Consider the following 22865-nt stretch of genomic DNA (forward strand, 5'->3'; position numbering starts at 1 on the left):
TCTCAAATGTGTCAAATCCTGTTCCGTTTTGAGCGCTGCTAAGCTGTGCTAACAACAAACCACTCCGGGGTCTTTTTCGTAATTTGAGGAAATGCCTAATACGTATATTACCGATATATCTAAATTATATTGAGTCTTGGATGTGACAATACTGACACTGTGCTGATGCAATGTTTTGTAAGTTTATTTTAGTGTATGCACTTATAGCTGTATGCTAAAGGAGATGCTAGCCTCTTTTGTCACCTAGCTTGCTAATAACTTCTAGTTTTTAGAGCTTTTTAAAATTTTATCACGTTTTTATTGACTTAGTTTGTGTTAAACATGTGTATCTCTTATCTTTTTTTTTATTATTTTTACAGATTGGAATATAAAGAGGAAGTCTTTAACTCTCCCATTCAATGATTTAATACTAATACTGAGGTAGCATTTGGAGCAATGTTTACAATTTAGTTTATCGGAACAAATAGTAAGATTGCGTAAGTTTTGGCCTATCTGATGGCCGCCTTAGATGGTTTCACCCGTGCCAGTGACCAGGACTTTTTTAGGATAGAAGCGCACCGTCTCGTCACAGCCCCTTCTATTGCAATAACAGGACAAGATGCGAGACAGTTTTATGAACATTTGGTGGAAGATGAGAAAGGGGATGCAGCAAAGATGGAAAAGCGCAGCCGAAGGAAAGGACAGCTCAGACGCGAATCAAGACACGGAAGAGGGAGCAGGGGACAAGAGAGGACAGCAAATGGTCAGCTGAATCCTGAAGGAGGGGGGGCTGTGGTGCCTAGTGTGAATGGAGAGAGGGGAGAAGGAGAAAGAGGGGACGAAGAGAGGAGAGGAGAACTGCAAGGGCTGAGGCTACTGCGCTTTGCCCACGAAGGAGACACCTGTGCTCTCAAAGATCTGCTGACCAAGGGAGCTGACATAAACTTCCAGGTAAAAGCAGGTGTTAAGCTGTAGCACATGTGATTGACCACACAATATATGTGCAACGCAGATTAAACTCATCATGCACTCCCAGATTCCCAGTAAAAGTGCATTTGAGGTTTTCATGTTCTTCTAATTATGACTTGGTTTAGCTGGATAGTACCAATGGTAAATCGTCAATCAATGCATCATAGTTTTACATCAAGTGGAGGTTTGTGGGGAAAAAGTTGAAAATAAAAGTGCAAAATACGAGACGTAGCACTGAATCTCTTTACCTATGTTATCAATTCCGGAAATTTTGTCCAAAATTCAGAGGCAATTTGCATGAAAGTGCTTACCTCTCTGACATTTTAACCTTTGTTTAGCTAAATGTGTATTAGTCCAATCAAATAAGTACTGTACTCATCACAATTTCCCTTGGTTGCTAAGTAACATGTACCAAAAAAAAAAAAAAAGATTTTTTTTTGTCAAATCCTAAATTTAATGGTTAACTATATTTTCATGAAATGTATACTGTCAGATGCATTTTAAGTCACTGCGGTAGAACTCTATCCTTTTGTTTCAATAAAATAATAAACAATTAAAGGTGCATTATGAAACTTTTCTACTGGTGACATTAAACTTGGCATTGAGACAGCCATCATTTAATGAGGCAAGTACTCAAAGATGAGGGGAAAAAGACCAAAATAAAGATTAAAACGGGTCTCACATCTACACAAACATGAATTAAAAATAGTCCTGGTGGATTATTGGGTGGAGTATTACACATTGAAACCGTGATTATATAGTAGGGAGCCACAATATATTGCAAATACATCAATATCACAATATTGGGTGACACAATAATTGATTGATTGTCAGAAAATTAATACATTGGAACAAAACAAGGTTCCCCATTTTACAGAAATGCACTGTTTTTTTTTAAAGGAAATTTAACAAAAAGTCAGATTGTATTCATATTTTCTATATTAGGGCCTACATTAGGCTTGGGTTAGTCTTGGTTTAGTTTTTACTTTTACACACTAGTAAATGAAGGCATATACATCTTATTGTGTCAAAATGTATATTAAAATATCACAAAACATAGTTAATGAATATTGCATGTTATTCTCGTATTGGGCAGCCCTATAATGAAATATGTTTCTCTTTGTGCAGGACTCATACCTGTGGACGAGCCTGATGTGTGCGAGCTATGCTGGACACAGGGAGGCGGTCAGACTCCTCCTGCAGAGAGGAGCGGCCTGGGTGGGGGTTGTGGACCTGCAGGGCCGCGATGCCAGGGACCTCGCTATGAAGGGTAATGCTCCTTCAGTACAGTCAGGCTCATTGTAATTCTGTAACTGTTGGATCAACTGTTAAGTATCTTTTCTTAAAAATAAGTACAATAATAAACAATGTTATATATAGTGTAAATTTGAACCCCAATTTTATTTCTGTTTGTCCTCAGAGGGCCATAAAGAAGTGGTAGAAGAACTGGACAGCTTTGGCAAAAGACCAGCAAAAGCCTCCAAGCCTGTAAAAAGGTTAGTTCTATAACACATGACAAACTTGACCTGGACTGGCGCATGTCCCTGTTAGAAAACTCACCATGTAAATAGTGGCTCAATCAGTGGGGACGCACTGAAACATGCTGCTCTGGCCACATTACTACTATACCAGGGGTGCAAATCATTTGCAGCATGTAATGTTCAGCACTGGATAACCAAAAAGGCAGGACAGGAGGTCGGTGCTCAAAAGTGAATTTATTTACAAATAAAGGTAGAAAATTAAACATGGAACAAAAATGCCCTGGTCTTACCTAAACTAACTGAAAAATAACTGGTGCAGCCATACTTCGAGCCGACCTCTCTCATTTCTCCTAAGCAGGAGTTTGAATTTGGAGCCACACGCTCTTGGGAGGCGCCAACAGCCACCAGAGAAAGGAGGAAATCAGTGGGTGTTCAATACCCAAAAATCTAAACAACTAATTAACATTAATTAAATAAATCAGAAGCATAATCAAACTATATTTAAAGGACAAGAACATAAAGACAAATCAATTCCAAAATCCCCCTCTAACACAATCCTATAAAGCTAAATAATTACTAGTAAACAGTAATAAAGATAATCACAATTAAAAAAACACAATTAACAGACAGACCAAAAATAATAAAGCTTATGAGAGGAATTTCGCTTCTCTTTAACAGCTTTTAAAAGAGCTAACTAGTAATAAGAGTTAGCTCTTAGTTGTTGTAAGCTTTCTAAAAAGCTATGTTATTGTTTTGGAAAATTTCCAAAAAATGTTTTTAATCTTTTTTTTGCACAAATCTTTTGCTCTTAGGATATTGATAATTGACAGTAGTCAAAGAGCTCAAAAGTTTAAGATAAAATGAAAAATGAGCTGATATTGTCACATCAGTTACCAGGGACCACATGAACGCAGCAGTAAAGGGCCTGTACCCTGTTAACGTTGCTTATTAAGAAAAAAAATGAGACTGAACAATATGATTTATTCAGTTTTTACATGGCATTCTCAGCTAATAACTAACACAGACGTTACTGACAGGGTCACCCTTTTTCATCTAATCATGCGCATTGTTACTAAGTATCATGGGAAAACCAACTGCGTCACGCTATCACTCACACATGATTCTCTTTCATGGTGCAATTTTATGTGACATAAAGCAGAGATTAAAGCATTATAAGGAAATAACTTTGTGATACTATCCCAGACAGTTGTTTCTGTTTCTTGCTGCAATATCACAGTGGCAGAATGGACTAAGTGGGCAGGGCTGAAAGTTCAAACTAAAAAATATTCCTGACTCATGATTTCAAATCGGGTACAGGCCCTTTAAATCCTTACTTTTCTTGTTTTGCCTATAATTACCCTCCTGTACCACCTGCGCTTAATCTAATCAGTTTTGTCTCTTTGCAGCGCCCCCTGTCCACGGTGGTGCGAATCGTGCAGAACATCCTACACAGGTCCCACCTCCTCCCACCTCTCCTCCACCCTCCACCTGTTCAACCTGCACCGTCCCCCCCCTACCCCATCCTACTGTCTGCCCGCCTCCAGCACCAGCTATCAGATGATGCTGCGCTGCGGATGGGCCCCTGGGAGCGGCCTGGGACCAGAAGGGAGCGGGGCCCATCAGCCGGTGCCCACGGTGCTTAAGAGAGACACGGAGGGGCTGGGCTATGGGCACGGCAAGAAGGCCAGGGTGACGCACTTTAAGGCCATGGACGTTCAGGCTGTGCTTGGGGAGAAGGGGAGGAGGAGGAAGGAGGAGGAGAGGAGGGTAGGGAGAGGGGTGAGAAGAGAGGAGGAGAGGAAGAGGGAGCAGAGGGACAAGAACTGGGAGAGAGACTTCCGGAGTTCTTTCTACCTCTAGGACGTTACAAGACACTATAAGAGCGAGTCACTGCCTATGTTTAGGTGCATATTAAAATCTGATTATTATCTGATTTCTGGACCTATAAGATGATTCAACTGACAGACAACTCACAAAATCTGAAGTGGTTAGGCAGTAATGTTGTCACAATACTAAAATTTAAAACACAAGTACACTGCCTAGCCAAAAAAAAAAGTTGCTACCAGAAAAAAAGGTCACATATTTCTTTGGACTGCTTTTAGCTCTGATTACTGCACACCTTCACTGTAGCATTGTTTCGATAAGCTTCTGCAATGTCACAAGATTTATTTCCATCCAGTGTTGCATTATTTTTTCACCAAGATCTTGCACTGATGATGGTAGAGTCTGACACAAAGCCTTCTCCAGCACATCCCAAAGATTCTCAATGGGGTTAAGGTCTGGACTCTGTGGTGGACAATCCATGTGTGAAAATGATGTCTCATGCTCCTGATCCACTCTGTCACAATTTGAGCCCAATTAATTCTGGCGTTATCTTCTTGGAATATGCCCCTGCCACCAGGGAAGAAAAAATCCATTGATGGAATAACCTGGTCATTCAGTATATTCAGGTGTCAGCTGACCTCATTCTTTGAGCACAGACTGTTGCTAAACCTAGAGCTGACTCGTAATTATAGGCTCGTGCCTATTTGCTTAGTTAAACCCAGGTGCCGACTTTTTTTGGCCAAGCAGTGTAAAATAAAATGGTCTCAAAATGATGAGACAAAGGGTTGTAGTGTTTACCCCCAAATGAAGCATACAATAATTCTCTTTTAGGCCTAATTGACAGTTTGAACTTTAAAAGGCCAATATTAGACGATTTTCTGATCTGCTATAATGTTTTCTCATCGAAAACATACTTGGAATTATATTTCATTTCATTCACATGTTCTACACACAAACGCTGCATATTTAGGCTGAGATCATCTCACAAGCAGAAAACACTCCAACACTGTTCCACCTTCTGATGTCATGTGGTAGTGCAGCTCTCCACTGTGTTTTTAAACTCCATACACATTCACGAGAATCTCTTGGATAATTACAGTCCTGGAACTGCCAATCAAATGTAGCTGTTAACTTGAAAGCTATCATTACATGACATCACAAGGTGGAACAGAGCATTTTGAACTTTAGAGATGTAGACAGAATAATAATAAAGGATTACTTAAACATGTGTGAATAAAATAAAACTTAACCCCGGGTTTGTTTTTGAGGAGGTAGCAACATTCAAACATGACGAAAAGCTCAGGGGAGTCAGTTTTGCATTAAATAGGACTTTTAACTCAGGGTTAGGATTAAACCACAGTGCACTTTTTAAATGACAGTTTCGAGGGATGATATATCGGTTATCAGCGATATCTGTGATACTGGATCACGGTACTGGTCCAACATTGAAAATTGAGCAATTTTTGGAACCAATATTCTGTTCTGCGCTGCTCTCGTCTCTGTCTACCCATGTACCATTCCCAGCTTTTCTTCAGTGCATCAGTATTGTCTTTTTGACCAGACTATTTGAGTGAAAATATGAATTTGTATCCCAGATAAATACATTTGTAATTATTTTATAATTTATATTTTTACAAGAGCAATTATTAGTTTGTAAACTTCACTATAACTTAACGTAAATTTGGTCTGTACTATATATTTTGAAAGAGTAATATGGGTATCGGCCACAACAGCACCACAAATATTGGACATATTGACTCAAAAAATGCATATTGTTGGATTCACATATTTATTCCAGTAATCCTGCATATATAGCTGGCTCGCTTTCTAGAGCTAAAAAAGCTTGGTTGCACCTGGTGATGTCACGAGGTGGTGTTCCAGGAAGTTCTCTGTGTTTTTGAAGTCCATTCATCTATAACAGCCTCTTTCTGATAATTTAAGTGCTAATTTTAAAGTGCAACTAAAAACTTCCCTTCTCAGTACAGACAATTTCTTGCTCCCTCAGATGTGCCAACTGTCAATAAATGGCTGTGTTTGTATTTTATCTGCTCTCCGATTACCGTTTCTGACTAATGGCTGCAGTCGACTAAATAAACTCTTGGTCTAAAAAGGGAGTGGAGGAAAAGGGCTCAAAACTATTACGTATCTCTCTGTATCTGACCCAAACTACACTCACAAGACTAAACCTGTTCGGGAGTTTATGCAAAAACAACTATTTCTACAGAATAAACTGCTAGGAAACAATGTATTTATATAAAGACCGATAAAACTTGTGAATCATGAGTTTAATCTGCTTTTTTACATATAAATATCAATATCAAATCTTCCCCTAACATTGTAACTTCTCCTTTCTACTGTTGTCTCATATAAATCCTTAAATTCTAAATAAAACTTATATTTGTCAGTCATATTTTTGGATATTTGGAAATACATTACAATTATTGATTTGAATGAACACAGATTTGGTCAACTAAGACTTCTTTGAATAAAAGACTAAAAGGATACAGCCCTTCCCTGGTCTTGTAACTGTAGAGTTTTATGGTCTAGTTAATCAGTGCTCCTCGTAAGTACCTGAGTCCATGTATGGAGTGACCTTAATAAATCCCATATTTGGAGTTAACTTTTCCCATATGAGAGTAAACAGACTTATCTGTGGTATATTTGTATCTATATCTCCTATTCCTGACCACGGAGCTTAACAACAGACAAGCACTTCTGATTTCAGAAGTACAGTTTCTCAAGTAAGAGTAACATTATTTTAGAATAATAATAATAAAGAAACTCAAGTAGATATACAATGTAGTGGTCCAAGAAATTACTCAATTAAGAGTGACAAAGAATATGGGAAAACTACCACTCAAGTAAAGGAACTTAAACAGTAGTAGAAGTGGAGTAAAAGTATGCTGCTAGAAATGCACTCTGAAAAGTACAATTTCTTTGAAAAGTTACTTGTAAATGTTAGTAAATGTAACTGAATACTATCATCTCTGGATATAAGTTGGGGACTAAAGTACAGAGTTAGCAGGTTTTACACATATAATGCAATGGAGGTATTTTGGTCAGACCATTTAAATAGCTTTACCATAATCGACGCACAATGGGCTATAAAAGTACAATGGGTATTATAAAAAAATAAGAGACAAAATAAGAAAAAAAGTACAAAAACTTATATTCTATCTGAGATAGTAAAAATACATTTGACTAGTTTTATATAATAATGTGAACTTATAATAAATGTACTTCTATTTGTGGACCTAGATTTTGAGGTATTGATATCAGCAAATAATGGTCATCGTGTTGGACAAAATCCTTACCAGACCATCTCTAATAAAATAAACGCTCTTCATTTGGGTACAGTTTCCTTCAGAAAGGTAATTTATGTAAAATCTCGGTCAGTCAGGATCATTTCCATTTTAACTGTTCCGTCTTCAGTGACTTAACTTTAGCTCCACTTACGTCACAAACTGTGTCAGCAGTCATGTGCTAACCTATTCACCTGCCCAATCTATTGTGTACATAGTGCCAAGGGACAACAAGGGCTACAGAAGCCTTGAAGCCAAAAGTGGAACACTTTTTTTTTTTACTATTAAACCCAGTACAAGGTGTTTTCATAGCATTGTCTACAGTTGCTAGTATTTAGGTAAATCTGCAGCTTTTTGATCAAAAACACCTAAATGTGTGTGTGCTGCTGTCAGTGGCATCTGCAATTTTCAGGACTGCCCTGCCCCGTGTCTCTGATTACAAACACCTGGCCGTTTTGAAGTGTGGAAACCTGTTAGACCAATCACATTGTTCCTATTGTTACTTATACCCTCAGACCCCGCCCGTCCTCTCCTCTTACTCTTTTCTTTAATCCTTCAGGTACTGCCCAGTTTAGCAGCTTTATGTGAAATGTGGCTGTGAGAGTTTAAGTGTTTAGACAGACTTTAACCCGACCTCAAGTATGAGTTCCAAGTCTATGTGATTTTGTCTGAGTCAGTCCTGGGTCCTGAGTACACAGCTCTGATTCACAGTACTGTTTACCTTTGAGCCGATATAAACTGAGATAAGTAATCACATTCACTTATGACTTTATTGTGACCTTTATTGTGATCAATATAATTTGATAATTAAAAAAAATTCTAAAAATAGTTAATGTGAAACAATTATATAATATGTGGTATTAAAAATGTATATTATCACTTATCACTTACAGTATGTAACTTTTTAGACAAAAAATAGGCAAAAATAAAAGCATATATTTCCATTTTGATTGTGCTTATTGTATTGACAAACACACACAAAAAAACTGTCTTTACTGTGCTCAGGCTTGCATCTCCACAAACCTGACTTTTTAAGGCCTCCTCCTTTTTGTTTTCATGGAAATGTTCCTGTGGCTATCATCTTCTACAGTATTGCATAAAACGTATCTCCATGAAAAATGTTCTGAAGTATTGTTTTAACTTTCTATTTCCATAGACTTTCATTTCACACAATTTTTAAAAACTCCCTACTTTCCAAACCATTGGCTGTTTTAAATCCTTTAATGAGACAATCACGACCTCACTTTACATTAATACTTAAATATTTGATTAAAAAAATAAATATTAGTAGTTAAGTTAAAAAGAACCAAACTTCAATAATTAGCCCATGATGCTTTAAAACAACCTTTTTGAAAATGTGCAGGTTTAAACGATGAGCATCACAAATTTGAGAAATTTGAGGTAGAAGTGCATTTGGAGTAAGTGGTCATTTCCTTGTCCGACCGCAGCTGGATCCTTAATCTGATTGGTCGCACAGGTCCCATTAGGCCTGTAGGGCTCATCTCCAGGGGGATCTGAGGGTCAAACAAACAGGAATGAAAGAATGCTCCGTAGACATATAATTAGTAGGAGCGGCGTTTGATGCTAATGCTATCGTCCACTTAGCAGCTCACCTTGTCCGGGAAGAACAGCTAACCCACGTTCAATTGAGATTTCTGAACTTGTGTGGTCCTGGTAAACTAAATCACTAAGCCTCTTTACACGTTACTGGAGAGGAGACCACATAAATGACATAAACATCATGAAATAAACATTTTATTTAATTTATCATAGGGACTGGCTTCACCATTAATTTGTATGTGAAAGAGGGTTCGAGTTGATGTAACTTGGGGTAGTAGTGGCTAGCTCAGAGGTGGGCAAATGTTTTGACACACGGGCCACAATGGGTTCTAAAATTTGACGGAGGGGCAAAGCCAGGAAATATATATTTATATATTACATTAAAGATTTGGCCTGTAACATGTAGCAGAGCATGAATATGCAACGCTCATTGTACAAACTGTTTTCCAAATGCATTAATTACATTCATAATTTATTACATTTCAGTCAAATAAAGACAGCAGAAAAACTTTGAAAACGTTTGACCTTACCTATTTTAATATAATTTGGTCAGGTTCGGTGGGCCGGATTAATAAACCCAAAGGGCCGTGTGCGGCCCCCGGGCCGTAGTTTGCCCATGTCCGGGCTGGCTACTATGAGCAGAATGTTCAAAATTTAAAACTGGATGCAACTGGAGGCAAAAGTAAAGAGCACCATAATGATGTATGAAGTATGTTCCTGTGTTTTAGTCCCAGTAAAATCCTTTAAGTGTGTATTAGGTAGTGTTGTCATGATATAAAAATTTCAAACTCGATATTAATACTAAGAAATAGACTTGATTTTCAATACCGGTTCCGATACCACACTGAAAATAAAAAAAAATAAAACATTTCTTTAGAATGTAATTTTCAACATTAAATCATAGAATTTTATTCCCATGTGTCTTATATCTGTGTAATCGCTCAGTCGTCAGGTAGTTTCATAGTGGTCCATGGGTGTGTACTCGTCTATGTGTCTTATACTTGTTCTGATACGGCTCAACATCATTCTAATGTTATTCAGGAAAAGTCCTGTGAATGTAACTTTTTCAGTATCAATTAAGGATGCACCGATACAATACTGGTATCCTGTTTGCTGGATCGCATATCGATTCAGCCAATATCCCCTTCTGGTCTAAACATTGGTGGTATAAGACAACTTAGTGATCAGTGTTGCCCAGAACAACTCATATTGATTCAACTTATTTTTACAGAACTGTTTTGTGGTTATTTTAAATGATTTAATAACATTAATAACATTACAAAACACATTTATATCAGTTTTGCCATAAGTTGTTTGAAAATATAATTTCTTTTAAACACAGTTTCTGACTTTAAATCTCTGTTGATATGAGGGCAAAGTATCGACATCAGTATCAGACCTGAAAAAGCTGGATCGGTGCATCCTTTGTATTAATATTTGCTCAAATGAGTATTTGTTTTCGATAATAGTTTTAATATCGATTAGTATCTGATTTTTTATATTCCTGACAATACTATCTTTAATAAAGTTTAATAGACATTGAACTAAGGCAGCATCTGATAAAAAGTGTAATTAAGCGTGAGGCCATGTCGTTGGATGTTCTCCACTTTGAGTCCCAGTTGTCAGAATGTGAAACAGCAGTGTGAGAAGAGAGTCCCTCACCTCTGTCTCCTCACAGACGCAAAAACTGTAGTGGCGCAGGACGTCCACCAGGGCCAGTTTGACCGCGGCCTGGGCGAAGCGCATGCCCACACAGTTCCGGGGCCCCACTCCGAACGGCATGTACGAGTACGGATGAATCTTCTCCTTGTTTTCTTTACTAAATCTGAAATCAATTATAGTTGCAGCACATTCAAAATCATGTCTTTTTCAAATAATTTTAAAGAAGGGGTATTTTACTTCTAGGTGGTATTAAGCGCTAACATATAAGATATTTACATCAACATGTCTCCTTTTACTTTTTAAAAAATGCTATATTTGCTGAAAACAACATATTAACATGTTTTTTTAAGTTTACTTTAGTTTTTGAATCAAAAACTAAAAAAACTCCCTTTGCTCCTCATGCAAAGTCACTCCTGCTTCAGATCCGTGTGCATCCCGCTAATGTTGTGTACACTTTTATATTGTGCTTTTGTATATTAATGAAGAATTTTCATGTGGGAGCATGGATGACATTGGCTTGTGGGCTGAGCATTGCACAGAATCTTACAACTAACCATAAGGAGGGTTTAAATAGTGGATGGGAGAAATTGCAAATTACTCAAATGTGTATGGATGACAGCTAAAACCTCTTCAGGCATGTTTTTGATGAGGGAACAATGTTATAACATGGTACAAATCTACTTGAGTTCAGCTTAGGGCCACTCTTTGGACACAGAGAATGGCCCCAAGCTGAACTTAGTGATACTGCATAGGGGCACATTTGAAACTAACTAATAACTCAAGCTTAAAGTAGACAAGCTTTGGCCTTTGTTTACAGTATGCTTGCTAGGTAAGAGTTAAGGAATTACCTCCATGTCCAACCAGGAAGTAAAAAAAAAATCAAACTATTGGAGCTTTTTGTCAAATCTTCAGTATAATGATGTTAGCTATATATTAGTGAATTGAATGGTCCAACTGGTCATATGCACCTTAAACATCTACTCCAGGTATGTTTTCAGGTGTAAACTATCGGTGGCATCAGTGTTGGATCCATGTCAGTGCCATAGTATTACTCAAAACCAAATCACTGGTATTTCCCTATCATTAATGTAGACAACACAACAAAAAGTTGAAAGGCTAGCCCATGGATTCTGGCTAAAGTTACCTCTCTGGTTTAAACTCCTCCGGCTCAGGCCACAGCTCTGGGTCACGGTGCAGGGCATAGAAGGGCACCATCACCACCATGTTTTTGGGGATGGTGATTCCTTTAATGGTCACCGTTTCCTTAGCAACGCGGTCTGTGCGAGCGATGGAGGGATAAAGCCTAAGAACAAAGCACAGAAGGTTATGGAAGTGTAGCTTATTATTTAGGGAGAGAGAAAGCAAGAGAGAGCAAGACAGAGTAAATAATATATTTACAAGCTACTATTGAATACTGTGATATTGTAACTAGAGGTGACCAATATATATGATCATCATTAATATTGTGAATGCTGCTTTGAAGATATCCAAAATGTGAATACTGGGTATATCAGGTAATATTTCAATGTAATTTTTTCAAGTTACAAATACAAATTACAAATCACATACCTTCTGTTTTGCATGTTTTGCAACAAGAGACAAAAAGCAAAAACAAAAAGCATCCAACATATTTACATATAAAATATATATTAAGCAGAATAAAAAGAAAGTAATAGTTCTGCATGTTTTTCGGTCCTTTTGTCGTGGAAAGTGGAACTGAACACTAAATACACTTTTTTCACTACTAAACTGTGTATATGGTGTTTTAATTGTGTTATTTGCTGTCATTTTTGGCAAATTTTGTGCAAACTAGGTACATTTGCAGTTTTCTGGTCAAAAATGCCTAAATGTAACTGAGTGCTGCCTTCAGTGGCCTATGCAATTTGCAGTAGTTGGTGACATCACAAAAGACTGCCCTGATTACTGCCAGGTGTTTCTGATTACAAATTACAATTGTGGCTGCAGAGGCAGAGCCAAAAAAAAAAAAAAAAAAAAAAAGACAAATTACAAATTAATTTTTGTCAATATTACCTAGCCTTATTGGGAACAACTTAAATAATACATACATGCATGCAAAGAAATTGCATTGCAGAGAAGAGCCTACATGTTGAACCGCAGATCCTACCTACACCTACCTCAAATTTTCATTGAACACACAGTCTAAGTACTCCATCTGCATCAGGGCCTCATACTCCACTGGAGCCTGCACAGAAACACTATGTTACCTCCAGTCATCACTGCTGCACCCAGAGGTGTGTGGAGTCGTAGAGTAGAGTAAAAGAGAATAGGGGAAAAGTAACACAAATGTTCAAATCATTTCATATTATTATTCATATTTTTACATTCCATAACATAAAGCTTTTATCATTTGTAGAATCACAGTAGGAAGAGTAACCAAAACTTGTACTCAAGTAAGAGTAGTTTTACTTCAATAAAAATATTACTCAAGTAAAACTATACTGTTAGAAAAGTACAATTTCTTTAAAAAGTTACTCAAGTAAATGTAACTGAGTACTACCCACCTCAAAGACAAGACTAGTCTTGGTGTAATACTAGTGTTTCAGACGGTCTTAGGCGTAGTACAGTCCTAGAGAGCAGTTCTTGTGAAGACTTAACTTAATCAAAATGGAGATTCATGTCTAATTTGTCAGGGATCAGCTGAAGTCTGTTTTAACGTGCAAATGTAACTTTTCTTTTTAGAGATGTCAGTGCTTTACAAAAATATTTCACAGTGCAGTATTAAACTTAGTTATCTTCATGGCAACAAGTAAGTAACTCTGACCTGGTCGAGTTACCTGCTTGTTGCCATGAATATAGGCAGTTACAAATCAGAGGAGACAGGCAGGTGGCAGCCCACCTGAAAATACATAGTGCAGCTTTAAATTATGCACATTTCAGTTTGTTGGGATGTTTATGGGTCTTAGATAAACATATTAATTATTATTTTTAACAGAGAAGTCTACAGTCAGTCAGTAAAAGCATGTGGTTTCTAGCAGAAGTCACTCAGCTTAAATCACAATTATTAAAAGTTTGTCTTTTCTGTTCAGGAAATTATTATGTCATTTCTAAATTATATATTTTTTTACATTTATTTGTTTGTTTATAAAAAGACAAATTAAAATTGAAACAAAAAATTTGAGATAGATAAGTTGCTATGCTAATGTGAAGCATCCCTGGCAAAGCAATAACAACTCCATGGAGACAAGCAAGTCCACTCAGTGTTTCAATGATTTATTATACTTATAATTGAATATATGCAAGAGAGATAAGTTTAAAGGCCTTGGAACATTTTAGAGGGTGCACCTTTAAAGACCTAGTTAAGTCCTGTTTTAGCTGTAGTCCATATTTAACCTTCTGATTTGTACTCATGGTTTAGGCCCGTTTGTCTCTTATTGTAGCCCTAGTTGTTGTTTTTTTTTACTCCTCACATTTGCATTAAAAACACTACAATCTTTTGGTCAAACTTTACTGTACTGTATTTATTTACGTTGTTTGGGAATGTGGCGTCTATCTCCTCCTGCAGGCGGCTCATGATGTGCGGGTTTTGGGCCAGGTTGTAGGCCAGAAAGGTGAGGGCGGAGGCACTGGTGTCGTAGCCCCCCACCACAAACATGACCAGCTGACACAGGAGTTCATGGTCACTCAGCACTGCCCAACACACAACATCCAATCAGGCAAAACTCATCAGACAGAATACGCTTTATATTTTATGGAGACATGCAGGTGGCAGACCCCCCACTTGAAAAGTCAGACAGTACACCTTTAAATTATGCAACTTTCCATCTGTTGAGAAGGTTAAAGGTCTTTGAAACATATTTATTAGCAAAATACACTTGTTTTGACTAATTTGACTGATTATTTGTCTGTTGTGTTGATCATAGACCAGTGGCTAACAAAGTGGATGTCGGGACCCGAGATGACTTGGTAGATACTGTATTTCATGTAGTTTTTATGTATTTATTTTTGCAGCATATTGTAGTTATATTAGATCATATAACACAATAAACTACTCAATTAAATCTGATTTTAAATGTTTTGCAAAGTTTGGGATAGCCATAGACTGTATGTCTGTAGTGATGACAGGGCACCATTGGAAAAGAGAGCAGGACTCTCAACTGGTTGTTCCTGTATGAATAGTTTTATAATATCCATGCATGGTCTCAGAGGACACAGAAAAGACTATATTAAAATGAGTTATAAAGCAGCTGAATTCAAAGCTTTTGATTTGAGTAGTTTAGTTTTATTTGGCTAATGGGTGGGTGACTGCTGTATTAGAGGAGTGTGACTGGCGTCTCCAACCACCAACAATCAGTCACTAGGTTTACATGCACAAATATTCCAATTACATTTGTTGTCCAATTATAGTCTGATTTCCTCAGAAAACCTGTCAGATCACTCTTGTCCAAGTCTACATGCAGGTCAACTCTGAACAGGGGGCTAAGAAGGGGCATCATCAAGTAAACCGGTGTTGTCCAAACTATGGCTCTGGGGCTAAATGCGGTCCCCTGACCTATTTTATTACATCACATTACATTGTCATACAGACCTAAAATGAAGGTTCATATCTTTATTAAAGACTGGCTCAGTAAAAACTATGTGAAATACACCCATCCGAATGGTCCATCGTATTGACGAACACTCTTTGGCCCTCCACTTCCAACATGTTTCAAGATGTGGGAAAAAGTTTGGACACCACTAAACTGTGTATATGGTGTTTTAATAGCATTACCTACTGTTCCTACCTACTGTTCAGCGTTTAAGTTTTATGCAGCTAAAACCTGGAACAGTCTTCCTGAAGATGTGAGACAGACCTCTACTTTGACAATGTTTAAATCCAGGCACAAAACAGTTCAGTTTAGCTGTGCATACGACTGAAAGGTTTTTATTCTGTACTCTTCTCTTTTAATGTTAATTTTATGATGATTATTTGTAATTATTTATGTTTTGATTTGTGTGATTTTAATGACTTTCTTATTCTGTAAAGCACTTTGAATTACCTTGTGTACGAATTGTGCTATACAAATAAACTTGCCTTGCCTTGCCTTCCTAGTCAAATGACAATTTTAGTGCAAACTAGGGAAATTTGCAGCTTTGTGGTCAAAAATTTATAAAAAAAAAAAAAAAAAGGGCTGGTCCTGGCTCCAGTGCCCACTGCCAATTTTAGGTAGTTGGTGACATCACGAAAGACTGCCCTGATTACAGTCAGGTGACAAACACGTGACCCCGCCCCTCCACTCCCCTCACTCTCTCTTAAGACTTCTAGGTAATGCACAGTTTAGCAGCTCTGTTTGAAATGTGGTTTTGGGCAGAGTTGAGGTGTTTAGTTTTAAACTTTGCAGTTGTAATTCATAATAAACCAGCATCACAATTTGGCACTTTTATATACGCAAAAACTAAATGGCTGAAAGTGACTACATTTGGATGTACCTTGTTCATAGGTCTCTCCCTTGAGCTTGTTGGAGGACTGAATGCAGGTGAGGTACTGCAACAAGTCTGCATGGTTCTGAAAATATGTAGACACAAAAATAATTACTCTTTTTTTGTATTTTTGATCACCAGCTGTTTAAAGGAACTGTGTGTAAGATTTCGACTGCTACTGATTCCAGAAAAATTACCTTTCTATGTCCCCAGATACAATGTAAACATTTCCATATCAAGTATAGCTTTTACTAATAACAACTGTAATGCTGATTTATTCTTAGTCACAAACACATTGAGCAGGGTGGCCAAGAGGGCTATGTTGTAATTTGGTGTTATTATCCAATCAGAAAGCAGAATGGGCTAATTTCCAATACTTTTGACTTCAGACCTTTCTTGAATTGTTATTTCGATCCTGTCTGATCTTCTCCACAATGTTTTTAAAGAAAGCAAAGGAACTCCTGGAGAAAAATGCGACACCCAACCAGTCCAGAACCGGGATGATGAAAGGGAAGAAACCTGGAGACAAACGAACACAGAATTACAGACTGACCCCATACCTGAGCAGATTTTTACTGACTTAAAAACATGAAAAACTAGTTCATTAAAAACAGTTTGCAATGGTCCAAAGTTATCCCTCACTATCCCTATGCATTCTGAGCATCTTAATTATTCACTGCAATGAGTTTAGCTGTCATGGTAAAGTTAATAACAACTGGCATGCTAACTGAGCACTTCCTGATTATCAGACAATAAAATGCTTTATAATTAGATATAGACATCAAGAGCTACTTAAACAACATATCTGTAAAAAGGGCAAAAACATTTTTTACTTGAGTACAGGGGGGAAAATGGGTACAGGGCCTTTAAAAATTGCAACACTGCATTTACACTTAATAAAAGAAACATGTCCGCTGGCTTCCATGTTAGAAAACTAGAAAACTGTGGTGCCTGTGCTCGTGAAAATGGGAGTAGATTGGAGCAATGACATCTTGAATGAAGGAGAATAAAGTTTACTCAAACAGGCACGAATCACTCTAAATACAACTTTGAGAAGGTAAATGAGAAGAGGAAACAACTAACATGGTTAAAAACTCTAAAAAGTCAACTTTGCATAATAGATAAATAATATTTCTACTGAAGTGACAACAAAATAAGCCAGACTCAGCTTTAAAGTGAAAACCAAATATGGACATAAAGGGCAGGTCAGAGGATTCAAAAGAAGTTGATGGACCATATGCAGACCAGGACTGAGCATAGTGAAGTGGAGTCACCTATTAACATAAAGAGAGGGATGGGGATGTTGAATAAGTTGGAAGCGTGGCGCATGAGCTCCTCTGGGGGGTTGTTGGTCACGTCCATGTCCACACTGAGGATGCAGCTGCCCATCACGTCTATACTGTACGAGCCAAACACGCTGCGACACACAGGGTAGGGAGGAGTTTAGCTCAGGTTCAAATATAGACTGTCAAAGATTTAGGGCTGTCATTGACTAAAGAAACGATTGGATTGCTGATCAATTAGTCATCTCTTAAAACTATCATGTGACTCTATGTGCCTGACCCAAACTGCACTAACAAGACTACACCTGCACGTCAGTTTATGCAAAAACATAGATGACTAAAACATAAGTTTGCTAATATTAATTCAGAAAAATGCCTCAGGAGTAAATCATCAGTGGAGCATATAGTGACAAAATCAGGTGCTCATCAAGGATCCATTGAAAACATGGACAGTAAAACAGAAAGAATCAATCAGAGAGACTCATCTTGCCCTGATGAAGTCCACATAAAGGTTGAAATGTGTTGGTTTGTCCTTCATCTGTGTTATTATGTTCTCAATGGCATGATATTTATTCTGCTAGTACCTTTTAACAAATACTTTATATATGTAGCTTGCTTCTATGAGTAACTGTGCATATGTTTAATTAAGTATTTGTAATTGAGTACAACTATAGTCATGTAATTGTATTAGCTACATTTAAAACAGTTACTGAGTACTGTACAAGTCCAAATTGTCCCAATCCTCCATTCTGTACCTACAAACACAGCCTTCAGAGCAGCAGATCATCTAACATGTTACTAAAACTGTATAAAAAAAAGATTATTAGTACTTTTTTTTAGCTATGTAACTGTACTTTTACTTGAGTAGAAAATATACAGTAGTCTTTACACGACTGCTCATCTCTGCTATTATATGTCCACACGAGATGCTTGAGGATATAAGAATATTATCGATGTTATTGGCCACCACATTTGTACATTCCTACACCTGGTTTGATACTTACTCTTTGACAGTGATGACTTCACTTCTCTGGGCCCTCTCCTTCAGACTCTTCACCATTTTGGATGAGTGGTATTTCATCAGTTTGAACATCTGCAAGAAAATAAAAATAGTACATGAACCCAAAAATTATTAAAAGCCCAGCACTATTGCAACTGTGTATATATTGTTCCATCAGTTATTTACTTAAGTCAATAAGACATGTTCTAACTGGTATGTACTGTGCTGCTCCATACAGGCAAAGATTTTAGCACTGACCCAAATGAGAGACTCATGAGCCTTATTCTGCTTTCTGATTGAATAATTGTCTTGAGAACCAAAACTCCAAACTATAACATAAACAACCTGACCATCATGTCCAATCCTTTTATAATTAAGAATAAATCACCAATACAGAGAGCTATATTTCATATTACATTTTCATATGTTTTCCTCATGTCTGGGGACACAGGTTATGCTTATGGAATTCAAAATAAAAATACAGTTCCTTTAGTATTTTAGTATATTAAAGTTCAGTGTTAAACCCCCATGCTAGCCTGACCTCTTTGACTTGACCAGAGGTGTAGGCTGGAGTGATGATGTTCCTCAAGCGTCTCCACTTGTCATCTTCAGACAGACTCATGGCATTTCGGAGATCTCCAAGGAGGCCCAGGTTCTGCAACATGATTGTCAAAAATGACTTAATAATAGGAACAAGTTTGCTCACTAAAGCTGAAACTAAACCTGGACTAGATCAGAACTAGAGCAAGACCAAACCAAAGTCAAGACAAAGACAAAAGACAGAATTTGACTATCTTTTAAATCTATCTTTATGAACTGATTGGGATGTCAAGAGTATCAATTACCACAAATATTTATGGCCATGGTGTGTGTGTGTGTGTGTGTGTGTGTGTGTGTCTATGCGTGTGTGGGGGTGTGTGTGCGTGTGTGTGCGGAGCCCAGTGTGTCACTCACCGCTACAATCAAAGGTAAAGTCCAGGAGTTGCATCCACTCAGTAACAAATCCAGTGTATAAATCCTGTTGTTGTAAAGTTTCATCCAAAGTTTCTGTGTTCCAACTATATCTTAGATCAGGGGTGTCAAACTCATTTTTCACGGAGGGCCACATCAGCAAAATGCCATCAAGGGCCAGATGTAACTAATAAATGTCACTAAATGTAAACAAATGTCATGTAAAATAAATGTAACTACTTTTTAATTTGTTAAATAACTGTTTCTGTATTTATTACTTATTCAAGTTGCAAATATTACGTGTCTGTAACTCTGTGTAACTGTGTATTTCCTGATAAACTGACATTTAAAAGTGTGTATCTGGTCAGCGCACACCTTCAGCACTGCTTCAAAAACAGCCTTTTAATTATTGGACAATTTGTTGTTTTTTTCTTGAAGGCTAACTTTTGCATACTTAGCTCTGTGTTTGGTGTTAAAATGTTGACGTAGATTGTACTGACCCCGCCTCATAACACAAAAGACATACAGATTTTCTCTCTAAAGCACAAACTTGTATTCACCTTTAACACCTTTCTTGAAACTGCCTTCCACACCGACAATTTTCCTCTTCCTGAACAATTTGGGATGATTATTTGCAAATATTTTTCAGGGTTACTTGTTGGGAAAATCTCATTAGTTTATTGTCGATGGGCCACATGAAATGACGTGGTGGGCCGCATTTGGCCCTCGGGCCTTGAGTTTGACACATGTGTCTTAGATAATTGTGCATCACTGTTTGTGAAGGGAAAAAAGTGTCCAATCCTCAGAATAAACTGGTCCTAAAGTGTCATGAGGCTCACGACACAAAACCACAGCGCTTTAAGAGTGTACATTTAATGTAACCTGCAATCTGAAAGTGAAAGTATTTAGAAGCACATGGATGTGTGCGTGAAGATCAGCTGCAAAATCAGTGCGTATCCTTAGTGCACATATATGACATGCACACAGGATAAATAATAATATTAATTATTATCACTGAATTATAATAGACTAAAGGCTATTCATTTACTCATGAGATCAAAAACATATGTTTTATTATGAAATATGAATAAAAAATACAATATCAATGTTTGATTATCTTTTTTTTGTCAATAATAATGAGTAATTGCAAAATAATAATAGAATAATTAAAAAAAGGTTTTCCTCACAACTCACAAAAAATGTGATATCATGACAAAAAAAATGATATGGTGTTATGTTAAATACGATAAACAATTCCTCCTGACTTGGCCGGTCACTGTAGCTGACTGGTGGTTTTGTAAGTACTCACCCTGTGGTTGGTGAAGTTGGTGAAGCAGTCCTTCACCAGAATAGTCCTTAGCATGTCCGGGTCCATAACAGCCAGCATAGGCTGCCGCATCTCATAGATACTGCACCAAGGACACAAAAACATGTATTCATAAATAAATACAGTACATTGTTGTAGTGCTGTCACAAAACTAAAATTTCAAACTCAGTTTCAATATATATTACCGTCTGGTCATTCAGGTAGGTTCCATAGTGGTCCATGGTCATATACTAGTCTATGTGGTTCTATACTTGTTCTATTCATGAAAGGTTCATTTCTGTCCTTTTGATTATCGATGAGTATCTGATTTTCAATATTTTTGACAACCCTAATTTATACTGAAAAAAACTGTATAACTAGGACAACCTTGCCTTAGTCTTAGAATGGATTTGATCTAGTCTTTACCAGTATAGCAAAAAAAAAACGCATATTAATATTTACAAAATTACCATTATTAAAATTACACTCTCTTGCTATAGTAATAAACTCTACAATGGCATCATCATCACCATCGAGTGTGGAAGAAATTAATACAACTCTGAGTGTCTGGAAAGCCTAATGCTTTATTAAAATTGGTATTACCCCATGACAGCACTAATGCTATGTGAGTCTTGAAACTGGTGAGAAAATGAAGTAACAAGAGGTTTTTTGAATACAGAACATTCTTTGTCCGTTTCCAAAAAAGAAAAAAAGAAGAAAGAAAATAGGGGAAGGACAACATTTTTGGTGGATGAGAAATGTATTGGCCATGTTAGTTTCTTTGCAGTGGTCTCGATGTGGTTGTGGTGTGAGCTCACCCCCAAACTCTGCCGTACTGCAATGCACACTCCTGATCAGCAAGGAAGTACACCTGCAGACACAACGTACTCCTCTGGTTAGGATGTCCTCACAATGTACAACAATTTGTCAGTGATACACACAGAGGAAGAATGTGTTAATACATAAATACACAGCAGCAACCAGAGTGGGGTCTCTTTGTAAATGCTGTTAATAACAATGAACATAAATGTCAATGTTCAATGTAAATGTTTTGTGCATGCATGGTTGTTGAGGAAAACTACCTTGCTGGTTTAGTAACTATCTGTGTTAAAATAATTTCAGGAAAAGGGGGCATGTTGTTACCTCAAAAAAACATTCCTGGAGTTGTGTTTTGTTTCATTCGCACATGAGTAACACTTTTATTATTAGTCTGTCTACATCTCCAAAGCTCAAAATTCTCTTTTCCACCCTATGACGGCATTTTTCAAGTTAACAGATACCTTTGACCTTTTGTTGCGTAAAGACAACTCCAGGGCTGACACTATCTAAATGATTCTAGTGAAGGTGTATGGAGTTTAAAAACACAGTGCAGCACTTCCTGTATTACCACATGACATCACAAGGTGGAGAGAAGAACTCCCAAAATATGCAATGTTTGTGTGTTAAAAGTGTGAATGAAACAAACACACCAACAAACACAACTCCAGGTACGTTTTTGATGAAAAAAACAACATTATAACATAATAGCATAATATGGCCCCTTTAATATGCATTGTCCTAATTCAAATAAATGAATGACCCTGCCCTTTTTCTGCTCCTTTTTATTTACCAAACTAAAAAAAATATAAAAAAAATAAATAAATACTAGAGCAATTTTTGGATGTAGAAAACTATATTACTTATTTAGTTGTGCATATGACAGAAAAGATTTTTATTCTGCACTTTTCTCCTTTTCTGTTAATTTTATGATGATTATTTGTGATTATTTATGGTTTGATGTGTTGCATTGTGATTTTAATGTCTTTCTTATTATGTAAAGAACTTTGAATTACCTTGTGTGCGGATTGTGCTATACAAATAAACTTGCCTATTACCTTGCTGGTGGTTTTCGTGAGGGTCCCCATGTATAAAACTGGCCTCGGCCCCGGGATCCCCATCTTCTCGAACACTCCGTGCGTCCAGGAGCCATACCTGCACAACAATTACCATTACGCACGAGCTCAAACTCCACAGAATTACACCGGGACGTTTTTTACGCACAGGACAAAGAGGCAGAAGAATGTAACCAGCAGGATCCACGTCTCTACGGTAAATATAAGGTAAGTCATGGCTGTTCTGAGCTCTGCTTCG

The 22865-nt window shown here is 37.3% G+C and overlaps 2 protein-coding genes across 3 annotated transcripts; one reads left to right on the forward strand and one right to left on the reverse strand.

Moving 5' to 3' along the window:
* Nucleotides 1-15: 15 nt before the first annotated feature.
* On the forward strand, nt 16-6656 carry gpank1 (G patch domain and ankyrin repeats 1). 2 transcript variants are annotated; one of them, XM_033975441.2, is made up of 5 exons: nt 16-69; nt 360-930; nt 2077-2218; nt 2369-2444; nt 3836-6575. In XM_033975441.2, the coding sequence occupies exons 2-5, from the start codon at nt 496-498 to the stop codon at nt 4287-4289; spliced, it is 1107 nt and encodes a 368-aa protein (XP_033831332.1). In that variant the 5' UTR covers nt 16-69; nt 360-495; the 3' UTR covers nt 4290-6575. The 2 variants fall into 2 exon arrangements, with proteins under 2 accessions (XP_033831332.1, XP_055077966.1); XM_055221991.1 differs by having other exon boundaries at nt 32-177; nt 3836-6656.
* Nucleotides 6657-8868: 2212 nt separating this feature from the next.
* Nucleotides 8869-22865, reverse strand: LOC117369817 (cytochrome P450 3A56-like). Its single transcript, XM_033965166.2, has 14 exons — nt 22776-22865; nt 22610-22706; nt 21554-21606; nt 20739-20838; nt 19020-19133; nt 18483-18571; nt 17470-17612; nt 16587-16714; nt 16205-16280; nt 14265-14425; nt 12913-12980; nt 11922-12080; nt 10778-10940; nt 8869-9069 (listed from the first exon to the last, which is right to left on the reverse strand). The coding sequence occupies exons 1-14, from the start codon at nt 22841-22843 to the stop codon at nt 8935-8937; spliced, it is 1554 nt and encodes a 517-aa protein (XP_033821057.1). The 5' UTR covers nt 22844-22865; the 3' UTR covers nt 8869-8934.

Source organism: Periophthalmus magnuspinnatus, chromosome 1, assembly GCF_009829125.3.
Source record: "Periophthalmus magnuspinnatus isolate fPerMag1 chromosome 1, fPerMag1.2.pri, whole genome shotgun sequence".
Taxonomy (NCBI): Eukaryota; Metazoa; Chordata; class Actinopteri; order Gobiiformes; family Gobiidae; genus Periophthalmus; species Periophthalmus magnuspinnatus.